The following is a 24,586-nucleotide window of genomic DNA, read 5'->3' as shown; positions in this document are numbered from 1 at the left end:
TAAAGAAAACATAAAAACAAAACTGGAGGACCCATGTTTATGATTTCAAAACTTAAAAAGCTACAGTAACAAAGACAATGTGGTACTGTCATGAGAATAGACATATATATAAATGCAAAAGAATTCAGAATCCAGAACTAAACTCTTACTACATGATTTTGACAACAGTATTGAGAAGGTTCAATAAAGAAATGTTAGTCTTTTCAATAAATGGTGCAGGGACAACTGGAATCAACCTAGAAAACTACATAAGATGGTGCAGTGCCTTTGGAAATAGTTTGGTGGCAGTTCCCACCAAATGTTGAACGTAGTTACCCTGACCCAACGATTCTAATCCTAGGTAAAAACCCAAGAAAATGAAAATGAGTGTACAAACAAAAACTTGTTCATTAACGTTTGTATTATCAATATCTAAAAAAGTGTGAACAACCCAAATGTCCATCAACTGATGAATGAATAAACAATATATGGTATATTCATATAATGGAATAGTTAGCAATAAAGAGGAATTGATACCTTCTACCAAACAGAATTATTTTGCTAAGTAAAGAAAGCCAGTCACAAAGACTACATATTGCATGGCTGCATTAATTTATAAGCAGTGTCCAGAAAAGGCCAATCCAAAAAGAAAGTTCTTGGTTACCATGGCAAGGGGAATGAGGAAATGTAGAGTGACTGCTCAGGAGCATGTGCTTTCTTTTTGAGGTGATAAAAATGCTCTGGAATTAAGACAGTGGTTCACATAACTTTGTGGATATACTTAAAAATGACTAACTTGTATAAAGGATGACCTTTATGATGTGGGAATTATATGCCAATAAATCTATTATTAAAAATTATTACTCTTTATAGCTGCTCAATTCACAATAGCCAGATTGTGGAACCAACCTAGATGCCCTTCAATTGATGAATGGATAAAGAAACTGTGGTATATACATACAATGGAATATTACTCAGCCATAAAGAATGATAAAATTATGGCATTTATAGGCAAATGGATGCAATTGGAGAATATCATGCTGAGATAAGCCAATCTCAAAAAAACGAAGGTTGACTGATCTGATAAGTGAATGATGACACATAATGGGGGGTGGGAGGGGTTAGTGTTAGGGTTAGGGAGCGGGGCAAGAATGGAGGAAGGAAGGACTGTATAGAGGGAAAAGAGGGGTGGGAGGGGTGGGGAGGAAGGGAAAAAATAACAGAATGAATCAAACAACATTACTCTATGTAAATTATGATTACACAAATGGTATGCCTTTACGCCAGGTACAGAGAAACAACATGTATCCCATTTGTTTACAATAATAAAAAAAAAAGAATAAGAGATTTATTAAACAAAAGCAAAAAAAAAAATACTAAGAAATAAAAATAATCTAAATAAATGAAGGTATGTGTTGTGTTCATGGCCTGAAATACTCAATTATCCCTAAATTGCTTTATAGGTTCTATATAATTTCGATCTAATATCTCAGCAAGCTTGTGTGTGTGTGTGTGTGTGTGTGTGTGTGTGTGTGTGTGCGTTTGTGTGAACTGACCATGTGCAAATAGTCAAGAATTGCTGGGATAACCTGGAGGACACAAAATATCAGATATCAAGACTTACAATGAGCAAACTGAGTTGATATATTTTAAAAACTGGAACTCTCTGCTACAATTCCAAGTATTTTGAGGGGCGTAACTGACTCACCTAAGGAATTACCCAACTGTGGAACAGTGGAACATTACTTTGTCTCTAATTTTGTTAGTGTAGGATAAAGTGTATGTGTGTGCTTTTTTTTCTTAAGTAAGATTTGAAAATAAGACCCCACAGCATTTTTTTTTTCTTACATGTTTCTCATTTCCATGATTTTTTCATTGCTTTCTGAATACAAACCTGTTCCTTTTCTAGAAGACCTGCCTTTAGTCACTGTCGGTTTCTTCCTCACAGGTGGTGCCTGAAAAGTAGAGTGTTCCCTCCACCTCCGAAGCTGAAAATTAATGAACTTCCACATCATGAATGCTTGGGTAATGCAAATGGATGCCAGAACAGCGATTCTGGAAAATATTAAGAAATTAGAGTGTATGAAAATAATGCCACTGAATAAAAGTATTTTACACTAATGAATAACTGTTAAAATTTTCACTGACAGGATGTTAATAAATAAGTCATTCCATTACAAATTTTAGCCTAGAAGTTAAATAAGGCTTTAGAACTTCAACTTTGAAATAAAAATTGAAAACTAAAAACATATTTAAAAAGATAACAAAAAAACTACAACAGGTATGAAATCAAATCAAATGAGTATTTTCCCTAACCCTTGCATTACTCTTCTTATTTTTTGGATGATTCACTTTATAGAGAAACTATATAAAAACATCTTATACAACAGAACAAAGTAAAAATGTTAAATTGATATACCTAACAGCCAACACGTTGAAGTTTCCTGTACTGAAATCCAGTTTCTGATTCTCTGCTCTTGCAAGGCCAAAACCAACAGTGAGTACTGAAAGAATTAAAGTCAGAAGTCTTCCCAAAACAAAAAGAACTGCCCACAAAGAAAATCTGTAAGAAAAGTATCAAGTCAAACTCATAAAATTAGGAAGAAAAGATTCTATAAATAATTAGATTCTTACCAAGTAAATTAATATTAAAATAGCATTTCTTATTTTGCAAAAAAGACTTCTGTAGTCAAAGGTCTAGAAAATGCAACATATCACACTCCTGGACACACATACTAGCCAATTTCAAGGTTCTAAGAACTTTAGTAATGAAATCTGCTTAATTTTTTGTTCAGCTCTCTTTTAGTATAAGCACTATTAATGTTCCTAAGAACTGCTGATACAAAGAACAATTTTGAAAAATGCTGGATAAAACCAAAGCTGTGCTATAAAGAATAGGGTGCCAACTCTCATTCAAAGTTCCAGTTTTCTTTTTTTTTTAAGGCTTTCTACTCCTTAGAAGTTATGCCTCTCTAATTGTTTTGAGTCCAATTTTTCCATCAAAATCTTTTAGTATCTTTAAAGCTATATTATCTACTTTTTCATTCTCTTCCGAAAGTTTAGGATTTTTTCCCCCACTCCTTTTCCTAAAAGAAAAACATACAATAAACAAAGTAGGAGAATTTGACAGGAAAGTAAACCCCCGCAACCTTGAAAATTCCAAGTTCTCTGTGCAAGACTCTATTTTAGCAATTAAAATGTGAAGTCTGAATATTGCTAAATAGTTTCATTTTATTTAAAGCTGCTACTAGCAGCTTAAAAAGTAAATATTGTGTAATTGTCAAGGACATGAACCTTGGCAATCTAGGCACTGACTTTAAATACTTGCTCCACAAGATAAAGAATGGTTATATAACTTACCCTTTCTGATACTTTTCATCACTAAAATAAAACAAGCGGGAAATGTGGAAAAGAAATTCAACAAAATAATGCAGCACCAGAAGAACAAGTCCTAGATGATTCAAGCTGTGGAAACAAACATTTAAATGGAAAAGATAATCAATTAAGACTAATTAGCATACTCTCTGCCAGTCTCCTTAAACACCCAAGCAAAATCCCAACTCACTTCAAAAGATAAGCTCCAGCAATGTGAAAGAGGTAAAGACCAATGTAGACAAGTTGACGAGGAATATCTTCCTGAAAACAGAAAAATACAATATAGGTTAAAATAAAACATGCCGAAACACTTCTATTCTTTAAGAGCAGTGTGATAGAGTAAAAAATGTACTGTAATAGAAGTAGGAGACCTGAAGGCTATTCTGACCCCTACCTTGCCCCAATCTTTCATTCCCAGTTAGCTATATGGTTTTACCAAGTCATTTAACTTTTCTTGGCTTTAGTTCTCATCTCTAAAATGTGAATACTTGGATTTGCTTCAATTAGATGAACTAAAAAATCCCTTTTGGCATTAGATTTATCGTTCTTTTTATAATAAACATTTATTAAATGATATAATAAGTTATATGGTAGCAATCCAATGCCCTTCTAATAATGAAAGGACTACTTATTAGCAGTAAGATGTTTTTGTTTACCTAAAATAATCACAATTTTAAACTTGTACTTTAATCTCTTCATTGTCACATATAGTTGTTAAATTTGAAGGTTAAAATTTACCTTCTCATTTATGATACTACTTAATTGTATATTTTTCTCCTCAACAACTCTGTAAGATCAAGAATCTAGAGTTTACATTTGCTTCTTTTCTCCCCCCATATTCTTAGCTGAATGTATCACTGGTTAGCTCAGAAACAGTGTTTTTAAAAAGTGTAAGTCAACAAAGCCAGCCTCAAGAAAAGTGAGACACTAAGCAACTTGGTGAGACACTGTCTCTAAATAAAGTACAAAATAGGGCTGGGGATGTGGCTCAGTGGTTGAGTGCCCTTGAGTTCAATCCCTGGTACACTCCCTGCCGCAAAAAAGTGTAAGTCAACCCAGTTACTCAGGAGACTGAAGTATAATAAGTTGGAAGCCAGTATGGGAAACTCAGTAAACCCTGGGAAACTCAGTAAACCCTGGGATATAGCACTTAACTAGTATGTGCAAGGCCCTGGATTCAAACCTCAGTACTGCAGTGGATGGGTGGGAGAACATCAAGATTTCCTACTACTGAATTGCAAAATCAATTTAGGAGTTATATCAATATCTTTTAAAATATAAAATAAAACAAATTTTAAAAAGCCAGAAAGTACAGAACATTGTACTATGAAAAATGAGATTTTGTACACACACACACTGAATTATAAGGAAAACCTTGTTTTTCATCTTAGTATAGTTAAAATGAGCAATGAGCTCAGTAAGTGCTTGTTGATTAATGAAACAACTGTACCTCATTTTGTTTTTCTTGGTTTTGGTTGTTTTCCTTACATACATAAGGCTTACTTAGTACTACTTACTACTAGAGCTACTAATTAAATTATTAATTTGGTGGGCTGATGTTGGATACTGAACTGTATTTTCCTGGAACCTCACTAAACCATCTTCTGGTCCTCTATTCCTCCCCTTACGTTTCAGTGGAGTGTACTTCATCAAATATTCTGAGAAATAGTGGAGATTTTACAAGCCCAGTTTTGAAACCACACACGCTTCTCTGGTAACAATGGTACAGAGATCAATTGTTAGAAAGGCAGATCATAGGGCTAGAGATATAGGTCAGGGGCAGAGCATTTGTCTAGCATGTTTCAGGTCCTGGGTTCCATTTCCAGAATCAGAATTAAAAAAAAAAGGGAGAACATCAGACAGTCTGAGTAGTATTACATATAGTACTGTATTTTAGGATGAAAATTCCTAAGACAAGATACCGAATTTATAGTTCTTCCGACTGGAGAGAAAAGTATCTCTGAAAATAAGCAATCTTTTTTTTTTTTTTTTTTTTTTTGGTGGTGCTGGGGATATGCTAGGCAAGCACTCTACCAGCTGAGTTATATCCCCAGCCCCCAAAATAAGCAATCTTAAGATCCTCTCTCCACATAATTTTCATACTTTCCTTGAAATAGTTCTCCTTACAAAAGGAAAGACAGAGGGAGAAAGGGAGTGAGATAACATGCTAAGATCAACCACAGGGGAAACTTTTTCTTCTCCTGTTGTGATTTCAGAATAACTCACTTATAGAGCTATCAATATAATTTGATGTAAAAGGGATATAAAGCTTACCATACATGTATATGTCAATTTTTCCCAATGTGTAGTGTGTCTATCACTGGTATGGTACAAAATTATTTTAAATAGTATACAAGGAAGCACTTTTATTTAACTTTATAATTTTAAATAAAGCATTTAAATTATTCATTCTAATATACCTTAATAATTAAAATGGCATGAGTATTACTGTGTAGAATAAGAATAGAGTCAAAAGTATAAATTAGTAGTATTTGAATATGGTGGCAGGTAAATGACTAAATATGGAAATCACTGCCATATTCCTTCAGATAAGCTCATAAACGCTTCAAATTTCTGAAAACAGACCAAAGAAACCCTAGATACTTATAAGGGTAGTTTTTAAACTGCTGATTGAACTCATTTCATTACATAAAAACTTGTATAAGTCAATGCAAAAAACTAATTTGCTGGAAATACTGCTTTATAGAATAACTCAAGAGGATTTTTAAAAAATTTAATGTCAAAGAAATCCAAGTAAGTTTTAAAGATACATTGTGGTCATGTAGAAGAGAAAGACCTAAGCTATGTTTTTCCTCTCAGACAAATCTAAGAATACCACTCTAAACTACAAACAACGTTTCAAGCAGTCATTCCATTTCTCTGTTCTTTTGTTCTGATTAGGTAGAGCAGAGGTTGTGTTTGGTACTAGCTAATAAAAAACCCATAGAGTTGTTGCTCCTGTTTCTATTTTTTTTTTTCCTTTATAGTACTAGGGATTAAACCCAGGGATGCTATACTACTAAGCTACATTCCCAGCCCTTTTTAATATTTTATTTAGAGAGAGGGTCTCATAAGTTGCTTAGGGCCTTGGTAACTTACTAAGGCTGGCTTTGAATTCGGGATCCTCCTGCCTTAGCCTCCCAAGCACTGGGATTACAGGCATGTGCCACCGTGCCCAGCCCCAGTCCTTTTTAGACTTTATTTTGAGACAAGGTCTTGCTAAATGCCCAGGCTGACCTTGAACTTGTGATCCTCCTGGCTCAGTCTCTCCAGTGGCTGAGATTATAGGCTTGCATCACCATTCCCAGCTTCATAGAACTTCTTTTCCAAATTCAGATTCAACTTTGCATCTCAGCCCTAACTTTTTTTACAATTTATCTTTTAATTTTTTACAGACTGCATTTTGATTCATTGTACACAAATGGGATACATCATTTCATTTCTATGTTTGTACACGATGTAGATTCATACCATTCATGTAATCATTCGTGTACATAGGGTAATGGTGTCTGTCTCATTCCACCATTTTCATACCCCCTCCTTCTCATTTACTTCTACATAATCTAAAGTTCCCCCATTATTCTCTCCCTCCCCATCCCCCACCCCCATTATATATCATTCTCCACTTATCAGGGAAAACATTCGGTCTTTGGTTTTTTGGGATTGGTTCATTTCACTTAGCATGATATTCTTTAATTCCATCCATTTATTTGCAAATGCCATAATATTATTTTTCTTTATGGCTGAATAATATTCCATTGTGTATATATACCAGAATTTCTTTATCCATTCATCTGCTGAAGGGCATCTAGGTTGGTTCCACAATCTAGCTATTGTGAATTGAGCTGCTATAAACATTGATGTGGCTGTGTTACTGTAGTATGCTGATTTTAAGTCCTTTGGGTATAAACTGAGGAGTGGGATAACTGGGTCAAAAGGTGGGTCCATTTCAAGTTTTCTGAGGATCCTCCACACTGCTTTCCAGAGTGGCTGTACCCATTTGCAACTCCACCAGCAATGTAAAAGTGTGCCTTTTTCCCCACATCCATGCCAACATCTATTATTGTTTGTGTTCTTGATAATAGCCATTCTAATTGGAGTAAGATGAAATCTTAGAGTTGTTTCAATTTGCATTTCTCTAATTACTAGAGATGTTGAACACTTTTTAATTTATTTATTAATTGCCTGTATGTCTTCTTCTGTAAAGTGTCTGTCCAGTTCCTTGGCCCATTTATTGACTGAGTTCTTTGTATTTTGGGTGTAAAGTTTTATAAGTTCTTTATAAATTTTGTGCTTTATCTGAAGTGCATGTGGAAAAGATTTTCTCCGACTCTGTAGGCTCTCTCTTCACATTCTTGATTGTATCCTTTGCTGAGAAAAAACTTTTTAATTTGAGTCCATACCATTTATTGATTCTTCCTTTGATTTCTTGTGCTTTGGGAGTCTTGTTAAGGAAGTCTGATCCTAAGCCAACATGATGAAGATTCAGGCCTACTTTGTCTTCTGTTAGGTGCAGGGTCTCTGGTCTAATTCCTATGTCCTCGATCCATTTTGAGTTGAGTTTTGTGCAGGGTGAGAGAAAGAGGTTTAATTTCATTTTACTGCATATGGATTTCCAGTTTTCCTAGCACAATTTGTTGAACAGGCTATTTTTCTCCATTGTATGTTTTTGGCTCCTTTGTCTAGTATGAAGTGACTATGTGCATGTGGTTTTGTCTCTTTTTCTTCTATTCTGTACCATTGGTCTGCCTATTTTGGTGCCAACACCATGCTGTTTTTGTTACTATTGCTCTGTAGTATAGTTTAATGTGTGGTATTGTGATACCTCCTGTTTCACTTTTTCTACTCAGGATTGTTTTGGCTAATTGAGGTCTCTAGTTCTTCCAGATGAAGTTCATGATTGCTTTCTCTATTTCTATGAGGAATGTCATTGGGATTTTAATTGGAATTGCATTGAATCTGTATAGCGCCTTTGTTAGAATGGCCATTTTGACAATGTTAATTCTGCCTATCCGAGAACATGGAAGATCTTTCCATCTTCTAAGGTTTTCTTCAATTTCTTTCTTTAATGTTCTGTACTTTTCATTGTAGAGGTCTTTCACCTCTTTTGTTAGATTAATTCCCAAGTATTTTTTTTTTTTTTTGAGGCTATTGTGAATGGAGTGGTTTTCCTAATTTCTCTTTCAGAGGATTCATCACTTATGAATAGAAATGCATGAGATTTATGTGTATTGATTTTATATCCTGCTACTTTGCTGAATTCATTCATTAGTTCTAGAAGTTTTCTAGTGGAGTTTTTTGGATCTTCTGAATATAGGATCTGTCATCAGCAAATAGTGACAGCTTTAGTTCTTCTTTTCCTATTTGTATCCCTTTAATTTCTTTGGTCTGTCTAATTGCTCTGGCAAGTATTTCAAGGATGATGTTGAATAGAAGTGGTGAAAGAGGGCATCCCTGTCTTGTTCCAGTTTTTACAGGGAATTCAGCCCTAACTTTCCAGCAGTAGTCAGTTAACTGGGTCAGTAATGATAAAGGGCAAAGTGCTGTCCCCGTCCACCCTCATAACCATCAATGTCTATCTAAAAATAGCATCTACAGCTTTCAAAAGCACAAATGTATCAAGAATCCCTTTTCTAAGTAATAGTCCCTTGTTTCTAAAGCAATGTTTGTATGCTTACAGCCTATCACAGGAAAAATAAAAACCAATGAGTAAGAAAATAGGTTAGTTCTGCCAATTACTGTGTAATTTTGAGCAAGTTAATCTCTGCACAATAATACCAAAAAAAAAAAAGAAAATGAGTGGCAGAGATGATTTTAATACCACAAGGAGTGGTGGGGACTGTGGTTAACTAACGAACACACTCTGGATAAAGGCAATCTCCTATGATTTAAGAAACCACAGTGGGGGCTGGGGATATAGCTCAGTTGGTAGAGTGTTTGCCTTGCAAGCATAAGGCCCTGGGTTTGATCCCCAGCACCACAAAAAAAAAAAAAAAAAAAAAAAAGAAAAAGAAAAAAAAGAAACCACAGGGGAGGTGGTATACCATGATTTTTAAGCTCATGAATTTTACTTAGAAAATGGCTGCTTTTAGCATCACAGTCCTAGTTCAATCTCCCCTGACATTCTCCAATCTCCATGGGGGTATGTCCTCAATGGTGTGGTGCTCACAGATCTGAGACTGATGACAAAGACCTTGCCTAGTACCAATGGTCTCTGAGTCTTACATGTTTATATGGGGTGTGGGGAATGGGAGTGAACTGAGGAGGCTGGTAAACCTTGGCCCTCTTGAGGGAATTCTTGAAATTGTTCACTGGTTATACTATAGATTTCAATCAGGGAGTCAGCAAGCTGTTGGAGAGTAGCTCATCACTGCTCTAGAAACTATAGTCTAGATGAATAAGAAGTTGCTGAAAAAAAGTCAATTTGGTTTCTCAATACATTTTCATATGTTGTACTATAATTTTATGTAAATTAATTTGTTCTACCAGGAGCCACAATGAGGTTTTGCTTGTTTATTTAAGATTAATAATTTTAAATACCTGAATGGAAATCTATATATGATGCAAGTTTGATATTGCATAGTTTTCCCAAGTTCTTAATATACTCTTAGTGCTAATGTACAAGTAGTTTACACAAGGATGAAACTAGGGAACAATTCAGAAAATGCTATTTTTCATGGAAAATCTAATAAGAATAGTACACAAATCATAAATTCTTAAGTTATAGATTCAAGTGACATTTTTAGTTGTTATTACAACTCTTTTTACTAGAAAAGATTTTAGTAAATTTGTTTTTATAAAAAAATACATTTCTTAACGCTACATTACAAAACAAACTTTAATACAAACTATCACACACATGCCCAAATCTTAAGGTAGATTTCCCCCCACGTCCCAGATGGTGCTACATTATAATTAAAAATATAAGAAGCTCTCATATTACGGGAATCCATATTGACTATTTTGAACAACAAATAAATGTTTGAGTAAGGAACATAAGTTTGAAAAATTTTGCCCAATAACATTTTAAAATGCTCACTGAGGTCTAACAGGAACCCATAAAGATATATAAAGTTGATGGATGCTGGAAAACCTTTGTTAAATGATTAAAAAAGTGGTTCCAGTAATGGAAGGCAGATATTAACACTGAAGTTGCATATGAAAAAGTGTGAATATAACTTTCATGAAGTAGGAGTGAGGGAAAAAACCCAGTACTTCTATTTAATGCTTTGTATGATATATAATTATATATACGTATGTATAATCAATGTAAAACTGAATATTAGAAATAAAACATTTGGCTATTTCATGACTTCCCTAAAAGGTCATATATTCAAATTGGCTAAGAAACTAAGAAGTGTTTTCTTTTTTAGACAGGGTATCACTATATTGTCAAGACTAGCCCTGTACTCCTGGGTTCATGAGATCTTCCAGTCCAGCTTCGTGAGTAGATGGGGTGATAGGTGCATGCCACCTTGCTGAGCTAAGAAATGATATTTTGAACCTTCTCTGGGTAAAATGGAGAATTGTTTATTCTCTTATTGAAAGGTACACAGTATAAGTGCTTTAACTTTTCTCCTTAAAAGAAACTTAAGTTATTTGAGACTAAAACACCTCTTAAACTGCTACCAACAGTGTTCCTTTCTTCATTCGTTTGCAGGACTGGTTCAAAACAATCACTGTACTAGTTTCTTCCAGTGAAGAGTTCTTCCAAAAATAATTTTCATAGACTAAATTTTAAGAAACTGTTTAACACATTTGCAGCTGTTACTTTCAAATTATGTTAATTACTTGAAACAGTTACTTTCAACTGTCACATGTAGGTGTTAAAAATAGTTTCAGTTAAGTTCTAAGTTATGCAAATTATCCCATAAAAATTAGATTGCATTTCTGGAGAAATGCCATCTGGCAGAAACTGATAAGAAAAGAGCTTCAGGAATGAAAATGAACAAATACTTTAAAATGTCCCTCTTTACTTACCAGGGTTGGTGAACATGATATAGACATGGATTAATAATGAAACTCAGAGGTATTATGTTCATGGGTATACAAATACCTAAAGAAGGCTTATATTGGAACCATGGTACTAAGACATTAAGAGAACTTTCCAAAAGGACTTTCCATGATTCCAGAAATGTTACATATCTCTCTTATCCAAAATGGTAGATCCTGGCTACACATGGCTAAAGGGCAATAGAAATATGGCCAGAGTGACCAAGAAGGTGAATTGTGTTTTTATTTAACTTTAATTAATTTAGATGTAGTCAGTGGCTACCATTTTGGACAGTAGTTCTAGGACACCTATGATTAACATTAGGAGCTTACTAAACATGGAGGAGCTACTGGAAACTGTGGGCCTAATAATTTTATCTTATGACAGTTTAAAGTCAAACATTTAAAAATAAATAAGCGTCTTCATCCTACTCCTTACAATCAAGTTAATTGGAAAAATATTCTACATCATAAAAAAAAATATATCAAAAGAAGTGGTGTGCCACAGTACAGGGCTCTAATGTGGTGCTGTTTTCTAATCCTAGTAGATAGTATCAATGATGACAGACACAGAACAAATAAAACACTGCCAAAACAAAGGCCTATATCATAAATCAACTATTCATAGTACGTATAAAAATAAGTTTAGCTTTTGGGAGGGCAAAGATAAATTGGTCACTAGACAGGTTGTCACATTTCTACTTAGGAAGATATTTCTCAATGTAAGGGGATCCCTTCTAACTTAAAAAAATTTTTTTATATGTAGAAAACTATAAATACATATATAACTGGCAGGGAATAAAATGAATCTCCATATATTCACAACCCATTCTCAATAGTTATCTACAAATGGCCAAACTTGTTTCATTTACATCATACCACTTACCCTCATCTGATATTATTTTGAAATAAATCCCATACAGCATATCATATTATGGAGGTTTTTATCACCTTCCAGAAAAAAAGCAAACAAAGGTGTTTGATACTTATCAGAGGGAAAAGGATTCCAGGAAAAAGAACTGATGTACTGTGGTTATAAAATTAGAGAGTCATCAGTGTGAATGAAGCATAGAGAGCAAAAAGAAGAGAGACCAGGGAAGAAATGATATAGATGGGAAAGATCCTAAGAACACAGGTACACAGGTTTACTTTAGTTTAAAGCAATAAGGAGCTAGTACAGGTTTCAGAGGAGAAAGAGTTAAGTGAAAGGAATAAAGCTGATTTTTGTGACATTATGGAAGCCTGACTTTAGAAGTACTGAGGGTAAAACTAGAAGGGAGGATAATACAGTGTTTCAGCGGGTTCAAACAAATATTTTTCCCACATGCTAAAAAAAGGAATGTTCCACCCATTTCAGGTAAAGCTTCCCTGGTGAATATTTAACCATGGTTTACTCTGTTTTTCAGTGCTGAATTTTTCTTGGGATACACTCTGGGACTACTCTGGAAGTAGAGTTTGGAGAAAGCATAAAACTAGGGAACTAAATGTGGTATGTAGAAAAGCTTCATTTGAAATCTGCACAACACAAGGACTGTTAGTTGTAGAATAATCACACTAATCCTTTTTATCTCAAATAAATTACTAAGAATATCAATAAGGTGAAACTAATATTACATTTTAAGAATTTAAATTCTAATTAAATTTATATCACTACTAATATAATTTTTTAAATGAGTGATTAGCATGTTGAATGTAAAAGGTTCCCCTCTGAGTTAAAACAATGATTAAAGTTGTTTTCAAGAAATACTCAAGAATTTTGGTCTGTGTGTAAAGGGGAGAGGTGGGAGAATGACAGGAAAATAGTTGAGGGAGGGCAAAGAATTAAGAAAGTATTAATTTTAGAAAGGCTTTAAAAAAAATGACAAGACAATTTTTAAAACTACAAAATATCAGCTTACTTTTTTGGTTTTCTGGAAGTAGAGTTCAGGGAAAGCATGAAACCAGTAAGCCAACTGTGATATGTAGAAAAACTTCATTTGAAATCTGTGCAAGAAAGCAAAAAGCATCTTTTAAAGCATAATGTTTTTAAAGAATAAAGTAAACAAATACTGGAAATCAGGATATAATAAGCACATATCTTTGTGTCATTTCAGAAAATGCTCTGTGTATCTTTAAGCAACTCTTCAGCAGCCACTTTCCCCTATTTTCCTGGGATATTTCTACCGGTCAGTCCCCCGGATTAAGCAACAGGCAAAGAATTAATATGCAAGCCCGTCCAGAGGAGCCACAGCCCCTTGTCCATTAGTTAATTAATACTGGCTAGTAGGTCATGTTATCTACTGAAAACACAAGAAACATGATCAACCCTTAGATCTATATGGTTTCATCAAAATGGGAATAAGATGGGCAAAAAGACTGACACAAAAATGAAGGCACACAGGGCTGGGGATGTGGTTCAGTGGTAAAGCACTTGCCTAGCATATGTGAGGCCCTGAGTTCAATCCCTAGCACCGCTTAAAAAAAAAAAAAAAGGGCAGGCACACAGATACCAATCACCTGAAACTGGGATAATCCCAATTTCAAATATTCAGGTTTTCCCCTTGGGGAAATATGTAATTCTACCTGGTTGGAACATGGAGAGACACTCAAATAAATGAAGGCAGAGTCAGAATTAAAGAGTGGAATAAGACACAGGAATGTTCCCCAGGAGATATATCCCAATTAGTCTAGAATCAATAGTTTTCCTCTTTACATTATATCCCTCTCGCCCTAAGTCCTCTTTATTCCCCCTTTGCCCTCTCTTCCAGAATTCTAAAATAGAAAATACAGAGCCAATCTGAAGTAATTTCTCAGGGGGAAATACAGTCCCACATAAGTATGACATTTATAATCCCATTTTGTAAAAGTTCATTGAATTAATATAATTTTTAAAAATCAGAGCATGACCCAGTAAAAGGGTATTATTGTTGGACTTAAAACAAAGATATGCATGATCATACTATTCCCTTCTTTGCCTTTTCTCCAGTTCTCAAATCACAATCTATTTAGGGAGAACTGTCTAGGTGACAGCATCTACATTTACAATTCTATGAGGATATTAAATAAAAACAGGAGATAATTTCTACTACTGTCTGGTACATAGTCCTGGTGGTATGGGCACAATACAAGATTTACATAAAATGGAATGATTATAGATCAAGACAATACTACATAAAATAAAGCCAAAATGATAAACTCAGGGATGCAAAATACCAAAATAGTCTACAGTAGCTAGGAACATTAATGTGTAATTGATGTGTTAGAGTGAGGCTTAGAGAATAAGCATTTAGCTAAACATCTTTGTAACCACTGTGCTCCTGAAAGCACTATAGAAAATTGGGGACTGGAAAGATAAAAAAGGAAGAATCCCTAAACTCAAGAAGTTTACAGCAGAAAGGAAGGAAGGAAGGAAGAGCTAGGGAGGGGGAAGCAAAAGTATGGAGAAGACGGATCCATGAAAAAGAGAAAGGATCAGGAAGAAGAAATGGAAAAGAAGAGTGAACCAAATTAAGACTACCTTTAAAACCAGATGTCTCAAGCTAAGAAAGATATTGAAAAGATTATACGTATGAAAAGAGTACACTGGAACTTTTCTCTTATGGTAGTGGGACTGCCAAGACATTTTCACATATTTTATGAATTTGCCTGAAGTTCTAAAGAGACTAATAAGAATGAGTTCTGCTTACTCATGTTACGACCATCATCTTTAATTTTAAAAAGCCTGTTAAAAACGACTTACGTCATGAGGTTATGGGGATAAGCCCTCCACAAGATCGTTGGATCTGAGATGTAGTTTTCCTAAGAAAGAACACAGGGAAATGAGCCTGTGAGTATCATGCAAACATTTACAGTCCATTGTATCAGGTTCCAAATAGCTCACCAAGTCAAGCTTTTTTTGCAGGGGTACTGGGGATTGAACTCAGGGGCACTCCACCACTGAGCCACACTCCCCACCCCTTTTTGTATTTTACAAAACTGAGTTGCTTAGTGCCTTGCTGTTGCTGAGGCTGGCTTTGAACTCTCAATCCTCCTGCCTCAGCCTCCCGAGCTGCTGGGATTACAGGCATGTGCCACCACACCCACCATGCTTCTTAGTTTAGTTATTTTCAGTACAGTTTTAATTGCCTAATTTAGCAAAGTGAAAATCAATATAACAAAGTCAAATAAGATGTAGTTTCTCACTTTCAAATATCTTTCAATCCAGTAGAGTAAAATAATACATGTATACAAACCAACATAAGCAATAAACAACAAAATGGTGTGAGGTATAGCTATAACAGCCATAGGAGGGATGAATTTTACTTTGGGCAATCCAAGGAGGAGTTTAGGAAAAGATGTAGCTCCTGACAGGAGACAGGACCACAATGCTGCCAAGTTTTATGGAATTATGTCCACAAAATATTACCCAAATCTTTTTCTTAGATAATTAGATGTACTGCGAATTATTACCTATGTCAAAACAAAATAATCCCCCCCCCCAATCTAAAGTGACTTCCTTTCACAAGAATATTTTCCCACAGGATTGTAACTCTTAAGTTTTTTTTAAAGAACTTAAAAGACAGATTTTAAACTGACATTTACATATATTTATAAAGTATTATTAAAATGGCAGAGTAAAATAGAGTGAGCGCTGGCTTGAAAAGTTGAGTTTTATCTCTAATATTAAGTGTTGTACCCTGGAAAATTCATGTTGTCTTGTTACTCATCTCAAACATGGTGATTAAAAAGAAACTATGTGCCCAACAAACTCAGAAGTATTATAAACCATGGAGTATTAGGTGAATAAAAGGGATTATTACTATTTCTGATTATATTAAAGTTGATACTGTCTTTCTCTCCTCATTAGAATAATACAACTAAAGATTTTGAATGTCTTATTTGAAAAGTTACATGTTTTAAATTGTTTGGAAAATGACTGTTTTTAAAGGTGGAAATGACTGAAAATATATAGCTCATGTAACATAGTGAGACTATCACTGACAAGCTTTTTGCTAATACAGAATTATCTACGAATGGCTGTAAGATACAGAAATAACACTCAGAGTGACTAAAATGTGTACAGCTTTCTGAAACAGTAAGTGGCTTAGAATTTTGCTGTATAAAAACTAGCAGAGAGATCTATTGGTGAAACTCTTTTAATAATTTACACAAGTTCACCAGCAGAATTCCTAATCTTAGGTAAGAAAGGAGAACACTGAGAGGATCATACTTACAGAGACTAGAATGAATGTTCCCCAAACACAAGCAAAAAAGTAGAATGCACTAAGCTGACCAGATTCATTAAACTTGCTGTGTTTCGTTTTGGAGAAGTGCATTCGCCTGTTAATTTTCTAAAAATAAAAACAGGTATTAGTAATTAAGAATAAATTATAAAAGACACTTAATAAAGACACTTAATATATGACTACCATAGTATGGAGAACTCGTTCTTTACAAAGTAAGATTTCTAAGATTGCATACTTACATCCAACACATACTCTTGAATTATGGCATGAATAATTATCGCCACTAGCATGTAGAAGAAAACTGTAGCCAAATCTTTGATACCATAGTAATAAAGGGATGCTGATTCAGTAGCGTGTTCTTCTGAAGGCCAAAAAGGATACACACACAAAAAAATATACATGAGATTATAAAACAGCACTAAGTACAACATAGTTATGAAAACAAACAAAAGAAAACTAATTGAAAAAAATTTCTATAGAACTATCATAGATAATTTGCTCTTGGATATCATGAGTCTTAGGGGGCAATAAAAATAAGGAGGAGACTATATAGAAACCCAAAGTTTCAGAAATTACTTACAGAAACTTGACACGTTAGTTACAGCCATCAAAGAAAAAAAAAAAAAAAAAAAAAAAAAAAAAACAGGGAAGGGAAAGTCACACTCAATAAACTGATATTATCCCAGGGGTACAGATCATGGTTGATAAAGTTATGCTTGGCTATTTGCCTGTTTTTTCAAAGAACTTTTAAAACTTCAAACAATACTACTATCACGATTCTGAAGGAAAAATGGATTTGACCTTTATTTGATTTAGTTTTGATCTGTAAGCAGTACAGATGCAACCACTACTTAACATAGTTTTTAATCCTTGCAACTGCTTTAATTTTTCAAAACAAATCTAAATTATATACTTGTGAACTGCTGACACTTGTTCTTAAGACTTAGGTTTAACATGATCATTTAGATAAAAGTTTTATTCTTCTCTGGCTATTCAAATTTCAAAACTGTAGTTTTAAGCAATCTGATATCTAAGTCACTAAATCCAACATTTATGAAACTATATACAAGTGAGTAAAAATCCAACTCAATGTTGTATATCTGATTTTATGTCTAAATAACCTTAGGGCAGGTTTTCTGCCTGAATATGTTCATGTTTTATTAACCAAATATTCTATCCCTCATGCTAGTTATGTTACTGTATTCAACTGCAATCAACTTCCTGTAACAACTTGACTTTCATATAGCCTAGTTTAGAAAACTTTTCGGAAAAAAAAAAAAATAAGTATAATTTGGATACAATTACCTGGTAACTAGGAGTAGACTAGGAGTTCTCTAATCAAAAAGATTGCTAGCAGCAGTGCACAACAAAAAATGAAAATAAATTTAAAGGAATTGTTATCCCAGGTCCAAAATATGACTCATAAATCAGAAAAACTAATCCTGAACATGTGCCTGTAGAAGTCTTGACCAAACAATGATATTAAACTAATTTAAATTATCTATTATTAGAATTTTCTTATGAAAATATCTGAGGGCAGAGATAACAATACAAAAAGTTCACTGATGGAATTTCACAAAAATGAATGCAATAAATATTTAAAACTAATTTTCATATAATGTGTAGGATGAAGTCAACCCAAAACATCAGGTCTTGTATCACAAAATTATCAAAAAAATGTTCAGTCTAATCACGGAAGAGACTGAAAATAGGTAGAGAATCTAGTGTTCATAAGTACTTCCAAGTATTCAACTGAACTTCTACTTAAATAGGAAATTCTTAACAAAAACTACCTACCTGTTGCGGGGAGGGTAACATTATACTGAAGAGTAACAAAAATGATAGAAGCTTTTGCTGTTATCTAGAAAGAAAGAAAGAAAAAAAGCAGATTAGGGGAAAAAACAATATAAATTCTGTCCCCAAATCTAAGAACTAAAGGCGCCCTAGTTCCTGTGGCACCATGATAGGCAGGCACAATGGGAATTCACCAAAGTATTCCATAATTTAGATAAGCTTGTGTAACTCATCTCTATAAGATTTCAAAAGTGATAACCTCTGCAGTTTCTGTAAATAATGATTTCACAAGGAATGATTCTCTAATCTAGACCTGTACAATGAACACAAAGTTCCTATGAAGAAAATTTTAAGTGTAATTTAATAAAAGGAAGTACAGTTAAGTATGAGAACAATGGATCAAACACAGGATCTATGAGTTAATCTCCCAAACACCTGGCACAGTTAAGTAGTCAATAAATGTTTAATTGACTTGACTACTGCTAAAAGTAAAGTGGTGAAAACAGAAATGGAACATTTATAGGCACCAGTCACAAGAAAGGATAAAATTAAGAAGGAATGACAGGGGCTGGGGCTGGGGCTGAGTGGTAGAGCGCTTGCCTAGCATGTGTGAAGCACTGGGTTCGATTCTCAGCACCCCCCCCCACACACACACACAAAATAAAAATATTGTGTCCATCTATAACTAAAAATGCTTTTAAAAAAAGAAGGAATGAAATAATCCCCGATAACAAGATGTTCGGCTGTATTGGAGGACAAGTAAGCAAACTGTTAGAATGCTATAGAATCAGTACCTATAGAACATTCCCTATGGGCACTATGGATAAACAATAAACTTGTTTTTTTCCTGGGATAGAGAGTGAAGCCTATTCTGGAAAGACTGCTCAGAGGATGTAATGCTGAGACTGTGCCTTGTTGGAAAATAGAAGTTCTCTAGACTCAAAAGGGTGGGGGTGAAGAGGGCAATGCAGGTAGAAGAAACAAAGTAAGGCAGGAGTAAATACAAGGCCAGGCATAGCACATATATCATGAAGAGGTAGCAGAAAAGTCTAGAAACATTAATGGAGTGCTAGAAAGTACCTTGCTTGTTGAGTTAAGTAGTTTAGATTTTATTTTTAGCATGACAACAGGATTTGGGGGCAGGGGATGTTAATTCAGGCCTTTTAGAAAAAGACTGCTAGCTCTGGCTTCCTAAGTGGTCTCTCAAGCCCCCTCAAAATCTACTCCCACTACACCAGGATGATCTTCTAATCATGTTACCCTGTTTCCCACCCTACGTGATAAAAATCTTTCACTGGATTCCTACCTTTTTAGGATAATGTGGCCTATACAATTCCCCCTCGTTTGACTCCTTCTGCTTCTGCAGCCTTATTCCCAAACCATTTCCTCCCAATCCCTGGCCCCTAGTAGTTCCTTCTACAGAGTCCTTGGACAAACCTTCCCCTAGATATCAGTTAAATTGTATCTTTTCAAGGAAGGCTTCCCTTTCTAGAGCAGGGCATTACTCTGTCAGATTATCTCAGAGAACTGTGTGCCTTTCCTTTGAAACACATAATCTGGTTTGATTAATCTGTCTTGTTCATTACAAAGTAAGCTCTTAGGAGCTGTTTCTGCTTGCCACTATATGTTCAGAGACCTAGCAGGGAGCCTGGCATACATTAGGCAACAGATCAATATTATTAAATATCAAATAAATACCAATTAGAGTAAGCATGTAAGCCAAATAAAACACAGGGACATGTGCAAGAGGTCACATGAAGGTAAGGCCTGGCAGTGGATACAAGAGACCACATGGGGGCTGGGGTTGTAGCTCAGTGGTAGAGCACTTGCCTAGCATGTGTGAAGCACTGGGTTCGATGCTCAGCACCACATATAAATAAAAAATAAAGGTCCACTGACAACTAAAAAAATATTTAAAAGAAAAAAAGAGAGACCACATGAAGAGGAATAATTCTTGGTTAGCAAGAGAAAAAGGGTCAGAAATTCTTTATTGACGCTTACAGCTTGAAAACCAGGTGAAAAATACTACTACTAATAAAAATGTGTGGAATACAAGAAGTGTAGGTTTTGGGCAAGAGAGAACAAACTAAGTTTGGACAAACTGAGATTTTGTGATACACAGGTGGAAAAAGCAGCAGGCACCTAAAGCCTAGGTCCAGAACTTAGTAGGGAGAAACCGGATTAGATATAGATTTGCAAGTTTTTATTTACAAAGAGAAGTTAAGGCTGTGGAAATACATAAATCATATATGGAAGCTGCACAGTATTTGTAAAGAAGTATGACAACATCAGACCTGTGGAGAGAAGAAAAAGCCAAAATGTATATCTCTGCTATGGTTGTTTGGGTAAGTGTATCCCCCAAAGGCCCATGTAATAAAGGCTTGGACCCCAGTCTGTGGCACTATTAGGTGGTGGTGGAACCTCAAGAGAGGGAGCCTAGTGGGATTCTGGGATCTCTCCTCCCACCACTGCCATGAGGGGAAAGGCTTTTGCTCCACCATGCGCTCCCTGACAGATGTGCTGCTTGCCATAGGTCAAAAGTAATGGGGTCAACCAATCATGAACTGAAACCTCCAAAACTGTGAGCCAAAATAAACCTTTTCTCTTATAAGTTGATCATTTCAGGTACTTACTACGGAAAAGGAAAGTTACCTAACAGAGGAAAAAAAGAAAATGAAGAGAGCCTGGCATTCCAAAAGCCAAGGGGGAAACATTTCAAAAACATGGAGTTAACCAAGTCAAAGTTTCAAAAGAGATGTGGCAGAGAGTGCAACAGACCAGATAATTTAAGAAGTCATAAGCAGTCACAGCTTGAGTGATTTCAACAAAGTACTGAAAGAAGCAGCCAAATTGCAATGGACTGAAGAACATGAGGGATAAAATGGTATCTACTAGACAATAGGTCAAGAGTTATATTGTTTTTTGTTTTTTAAATACCTTATTTTGTTTGCTTATTTATTTTTTAAAATGTGGTGCTGAGGATCAAACCCAGTGCCTCAAAGGTGCTAGACAAGTGACCTGCCACTGAGGTACAACCCCAGCCCAGACATATTGTTTATAGGATGGAAGAGACAAAGCTTGTGTAAGGAGCAACAGGGAGGTACTAGGGGAAAGGGAGAAATCAAACACAGAAGACAGAAAAGGGATATTGGCTAAAGAAATGTGGTAGGGAATGAAATTATAAGGATGAATTACTCTTGAATATTTCCTCTTAGCCTGGGAACAAGATAGTACAGGTTGAGTATTCCTTATTCAAAATGTTCAGAATCAGAAGTATTTCAGATTTCAACTTTTTAGAATTTTGAAATATCTGCCAATACATAATGAGGTATCTTGAGGATAGACTCAAAGTTCTGGATTTTAGTGCAATTTAAATTTTAGATTAGGGATGCTCAACCTGTAATGGACAAGAGAGATGAGATAGGTAAGTTCAAAAGGCAGGAAACTGAAGAAATCTACATCTAATAAACTCACTTTTTTTCCCCGTGTGTGGAGAAAAAATGTCACACATGTTAAACACAATGGTGACCTGAATGATGAATACCTATATTGTTCCTATAAGGCTAGGAAAAAGTAAAACGATCACAGGATGTTATTAATGTTATGAGGTTAGAAGTCTGATTCATACTATCAGCATGCATGCATGGCTTTTCTTGGTAACCCTCAGCAATCTGTGAATTGACAGGCACAGAAAAGGCAGAAATAGCAGTTCCCCTTATCCATGTTTTCACTTCCTGTGGTTTTAACTACCCAAGGTTGTAAGTGGCCTGAAGCCATTAAATGGAAAACTTAAGAAACTTTTTAAATTGTACAATGTTCCACATAGGGTGATGAAATCTTATGCTGTCTCATACCCATTCAGCCCAAGACATTAATCACCTTGGTCCAGTATTCCACACTAGATATGAAACTGCCTATCTTGGTATCTGTAGCTGTCTTGGTTATCAGATCAACTGCTGAGGGAGTGCTTGTGTTCCATAACCCTTGCATTGAAGCTTAAGGCCTGCATCATTTACTTCACTTCAGCTCATCATATATCTTCTATCATCACATGAAAAAGGGTAAGCACAGTATAATAGAGCATTTTGAGAAAGAGACCACATTCATACAGTTTTGATTTTTTTTTTTTGGTAGTACTGGGGATTGAATCCAGTAGTGCTTTACTACTAAGCTACATCCCCGTCGTCCTGTTTGCGATCCTCCTGCCTTGCCTCTCAAGTAGTAGGGATTACAGGCATAGGCCACCACGCTCCATTTGTGTAGCTTTTATTACAGAATATTGTTATGATTATTCTACTTTATTATTAGTTATTGTTATTAATTTCTTACCGTGCCTAATTTTTAAAGCTTGATCAAAGGTATGTATAGGAAAAAACCAGTATCTATTGGGTTCAGTACTATCTGTGGTTCTGGATATCCACTGGGGGTTTTAGAACATATCCCTGTGACTAAAGAGTAGGGGCTACCATAGCCGAATAAAGGTTATAGACGAGAAAAGCAAAGCAATGAGGGGGCAAATACACTGAGGAAAGGAAGGCGGCCAAGGTACCATAACAGTTTGGACTAGGTAAAGAAATGCCCTATGAGTATCAGAATGAGGAGATGAACATGAAATAGGTTGTGGCTGAACTCTGGTACCCTGGAATTCAGGATCTGGAAATGAATAAGATTTGTGGGATTAAAAAAAAGTCCAGGATATTACCACTAGAGTGAGTTACTAAAGTAAGGTAGATATGAAGAGTGCTTGAATGCAAAAGCCTAGTAAAAAGACTATATTAAAATTTGGGCCATTCACAAGGAATCATTACAGGAGAATGACAGCATGAGTTTGTGGAGTAACACAAATTTCATGTGATTTTTTCCCCCCCAGTTCTAGAGACTGAACCCAGGGCCTCATTTACTAGGCAAGGGCTCAATATCCTAGTCTTTTTATTTGAGATAGGGTCTCAGTAAATTGCCCAGGCTGACCTTAGATTTGGGATCCTCCAGTCTGAGGCTTCAGAGTAGCTGGGATTACAGGTTTGAGCCACCACACCCAGCTCATGTGATCATTTTTAATAAAGTTGATTGATAACTGAATTTCATTTAGTTTTTACATCTTTGGACTTCACACACACACACTTTCTCTCTCTGTCCTGTTTCTAGTGTGTAATATGAGGTCTCCACTATCACAGCTAAGAAAACTCTGTGTTAAACAGTCCTCTACAAACAAATGAAACTTTTCAAAGATAAAGTTAGTATCAAATTCTAAAAGTGACAAAAATTAAGATTATCCTTTTATGCTAGGCTTTCAAATAAAATTAAAATCTGGTCTCTAGCTGGTTTAACATGTGTAAACAGAGTAAGAAGAGGAAAAGTACAAACTACACACCAAGAGTTCATAGAAAAATTAAAACAGAAATTATTCTCCTAGCCACTTGCAGGCCTCCTAAGCGTCACACCTTGGCCACTGTTGCTTTAGCTAAACTAATATTACAATTAGCTAACAGTAAGAAAATTCGTTTAGAATATAAATATACTACAGAAATAACACTGTACTAAAAAAAAAAAAGAGTTTATGACAGTTTTTGCTTCCATTTGTGAGAAAAATGAGATTTACTATATCCATCTTAACCAATTCTATGTTGTATGCAAAGTCAAGAATATCATAATATATCTTTTTTTTTTTTTTGCAGTACTGGGGATCGAACCCAGGACCTTGTCAAGCACTCTACCGACTGAGCTATCTCCCCAGCCCTCATAATATATCTTTAATTAAGTGGTTGCCAATTGGGGTTTGGTATCTTATTGTTACACAGAGTTGTTAGAGAAAGGTATGATTACCATGTGGTCTGGATACTGAAAAAGTAAAGTTGATTTCTGAATATCAAATTCTGTTTCTCTACCAACTTATATAAAACCACATTCTTAAAAAGAGAGAGCTAGGCATGGTACCACATGGCTGTAATCCCAGAAACTCAGGAGGCTGAGGCAGCAGGATCACACATTCAAGTCCAGTCTCTGCAACTTAGGAAGCCTGACTCAAAATAAAATCAAAAGTGCTGGAGATGTAGCTCAGTGGTAGAGCACCCCCGGGTTCAATCCCCAGTAGTGCAAAAGACAGGCAGGAGGGGAGGAAAGAAAATATTGGCATTAATACAAACCATGCTTAAAAATCAAACAAACATCCAAAAACTGTTCCAAGATGATTGTAACTCTAAATGCCGCCCCCCAAACCTGTAAGGCACTAAAAACTGTAAATT

General features: G+C 35.3%; 1 protein-coding gene across 3 annotated transcripts in view; it reads right to left on the bottom strand.

Annotated features, from left to right (window-relative positions):
* Tram1 (translocation associated membrane protein 1) overlaps positions 1 to 24,586 on the bottom strand; it is a 36,138-nt gene that overhangs the window by 7,868 nt on the left and 3,684 nt on the right. For 2 of the 3 annotated variants that reach the window (XM_047517831.1, XM_047517839.1), the window contains exons 2-10: positions 18,348 to 18,411; positions 16,790 to 16,911; positions 16,539 to 16,655; positions 15,065 to 15,123; positions 13,245 to 13,329; positions 3,545 to 3,615; positions 3,340 to 3,444; positions 2,399 to 2,542; positions 1,874 to 2,034 (exon numbers count right to left, since the gene is read on the bottom strand). In XM_047517831.1, the coding sequence (XP_047373787.1) occupies positions 1,874 to 2,034; positions 2,399 to 2,542; positions 3,340 to 3,444; positions 3,545 to 3,615; positions 13,245 to 13,329; positions 15,065 to 15,123; positions 16,539 to 16,655; positions 16,790 to 16,911; positions 18,348 to 18,411 (928 nt within the window). The remainder of the gene's footprint in view (positions 1 to 1,873; positions 2,035 to 2,398; positions 2,543 to 3,339; positions 3,445 to 3,544; positions 3,616 to 13,244; positions 13,330 to 15,064; positions 15,124 to 16,538; positions 16,656 to 16,789; positions 16,912 to 18,347; positions 18,412 to 24,586) is intronic. The other variant, XM_047517834.1, reaches the window with a different exon arrangement.

Source organism: Sciurus carolinensis, chromosome 1 (genome assembly GCF_902686445.1).
Source record: "Sciurus carolinensis chromosome 1, mSciCar1.2, whole genome shotgun sequence".
In the NCBI taxonomy this organism is placed as follows: Eukaryota; Metazoa; Chordata; class Mammalia; order Rodentia; family Sciuridae; genus Sciurus; species Sciurus carolinensis.
The sequence above is the reverse complement of the archived record's forward strand: the minus strand, read 5'-3'. Positions and strand labels throughout refer to the sequence as shown.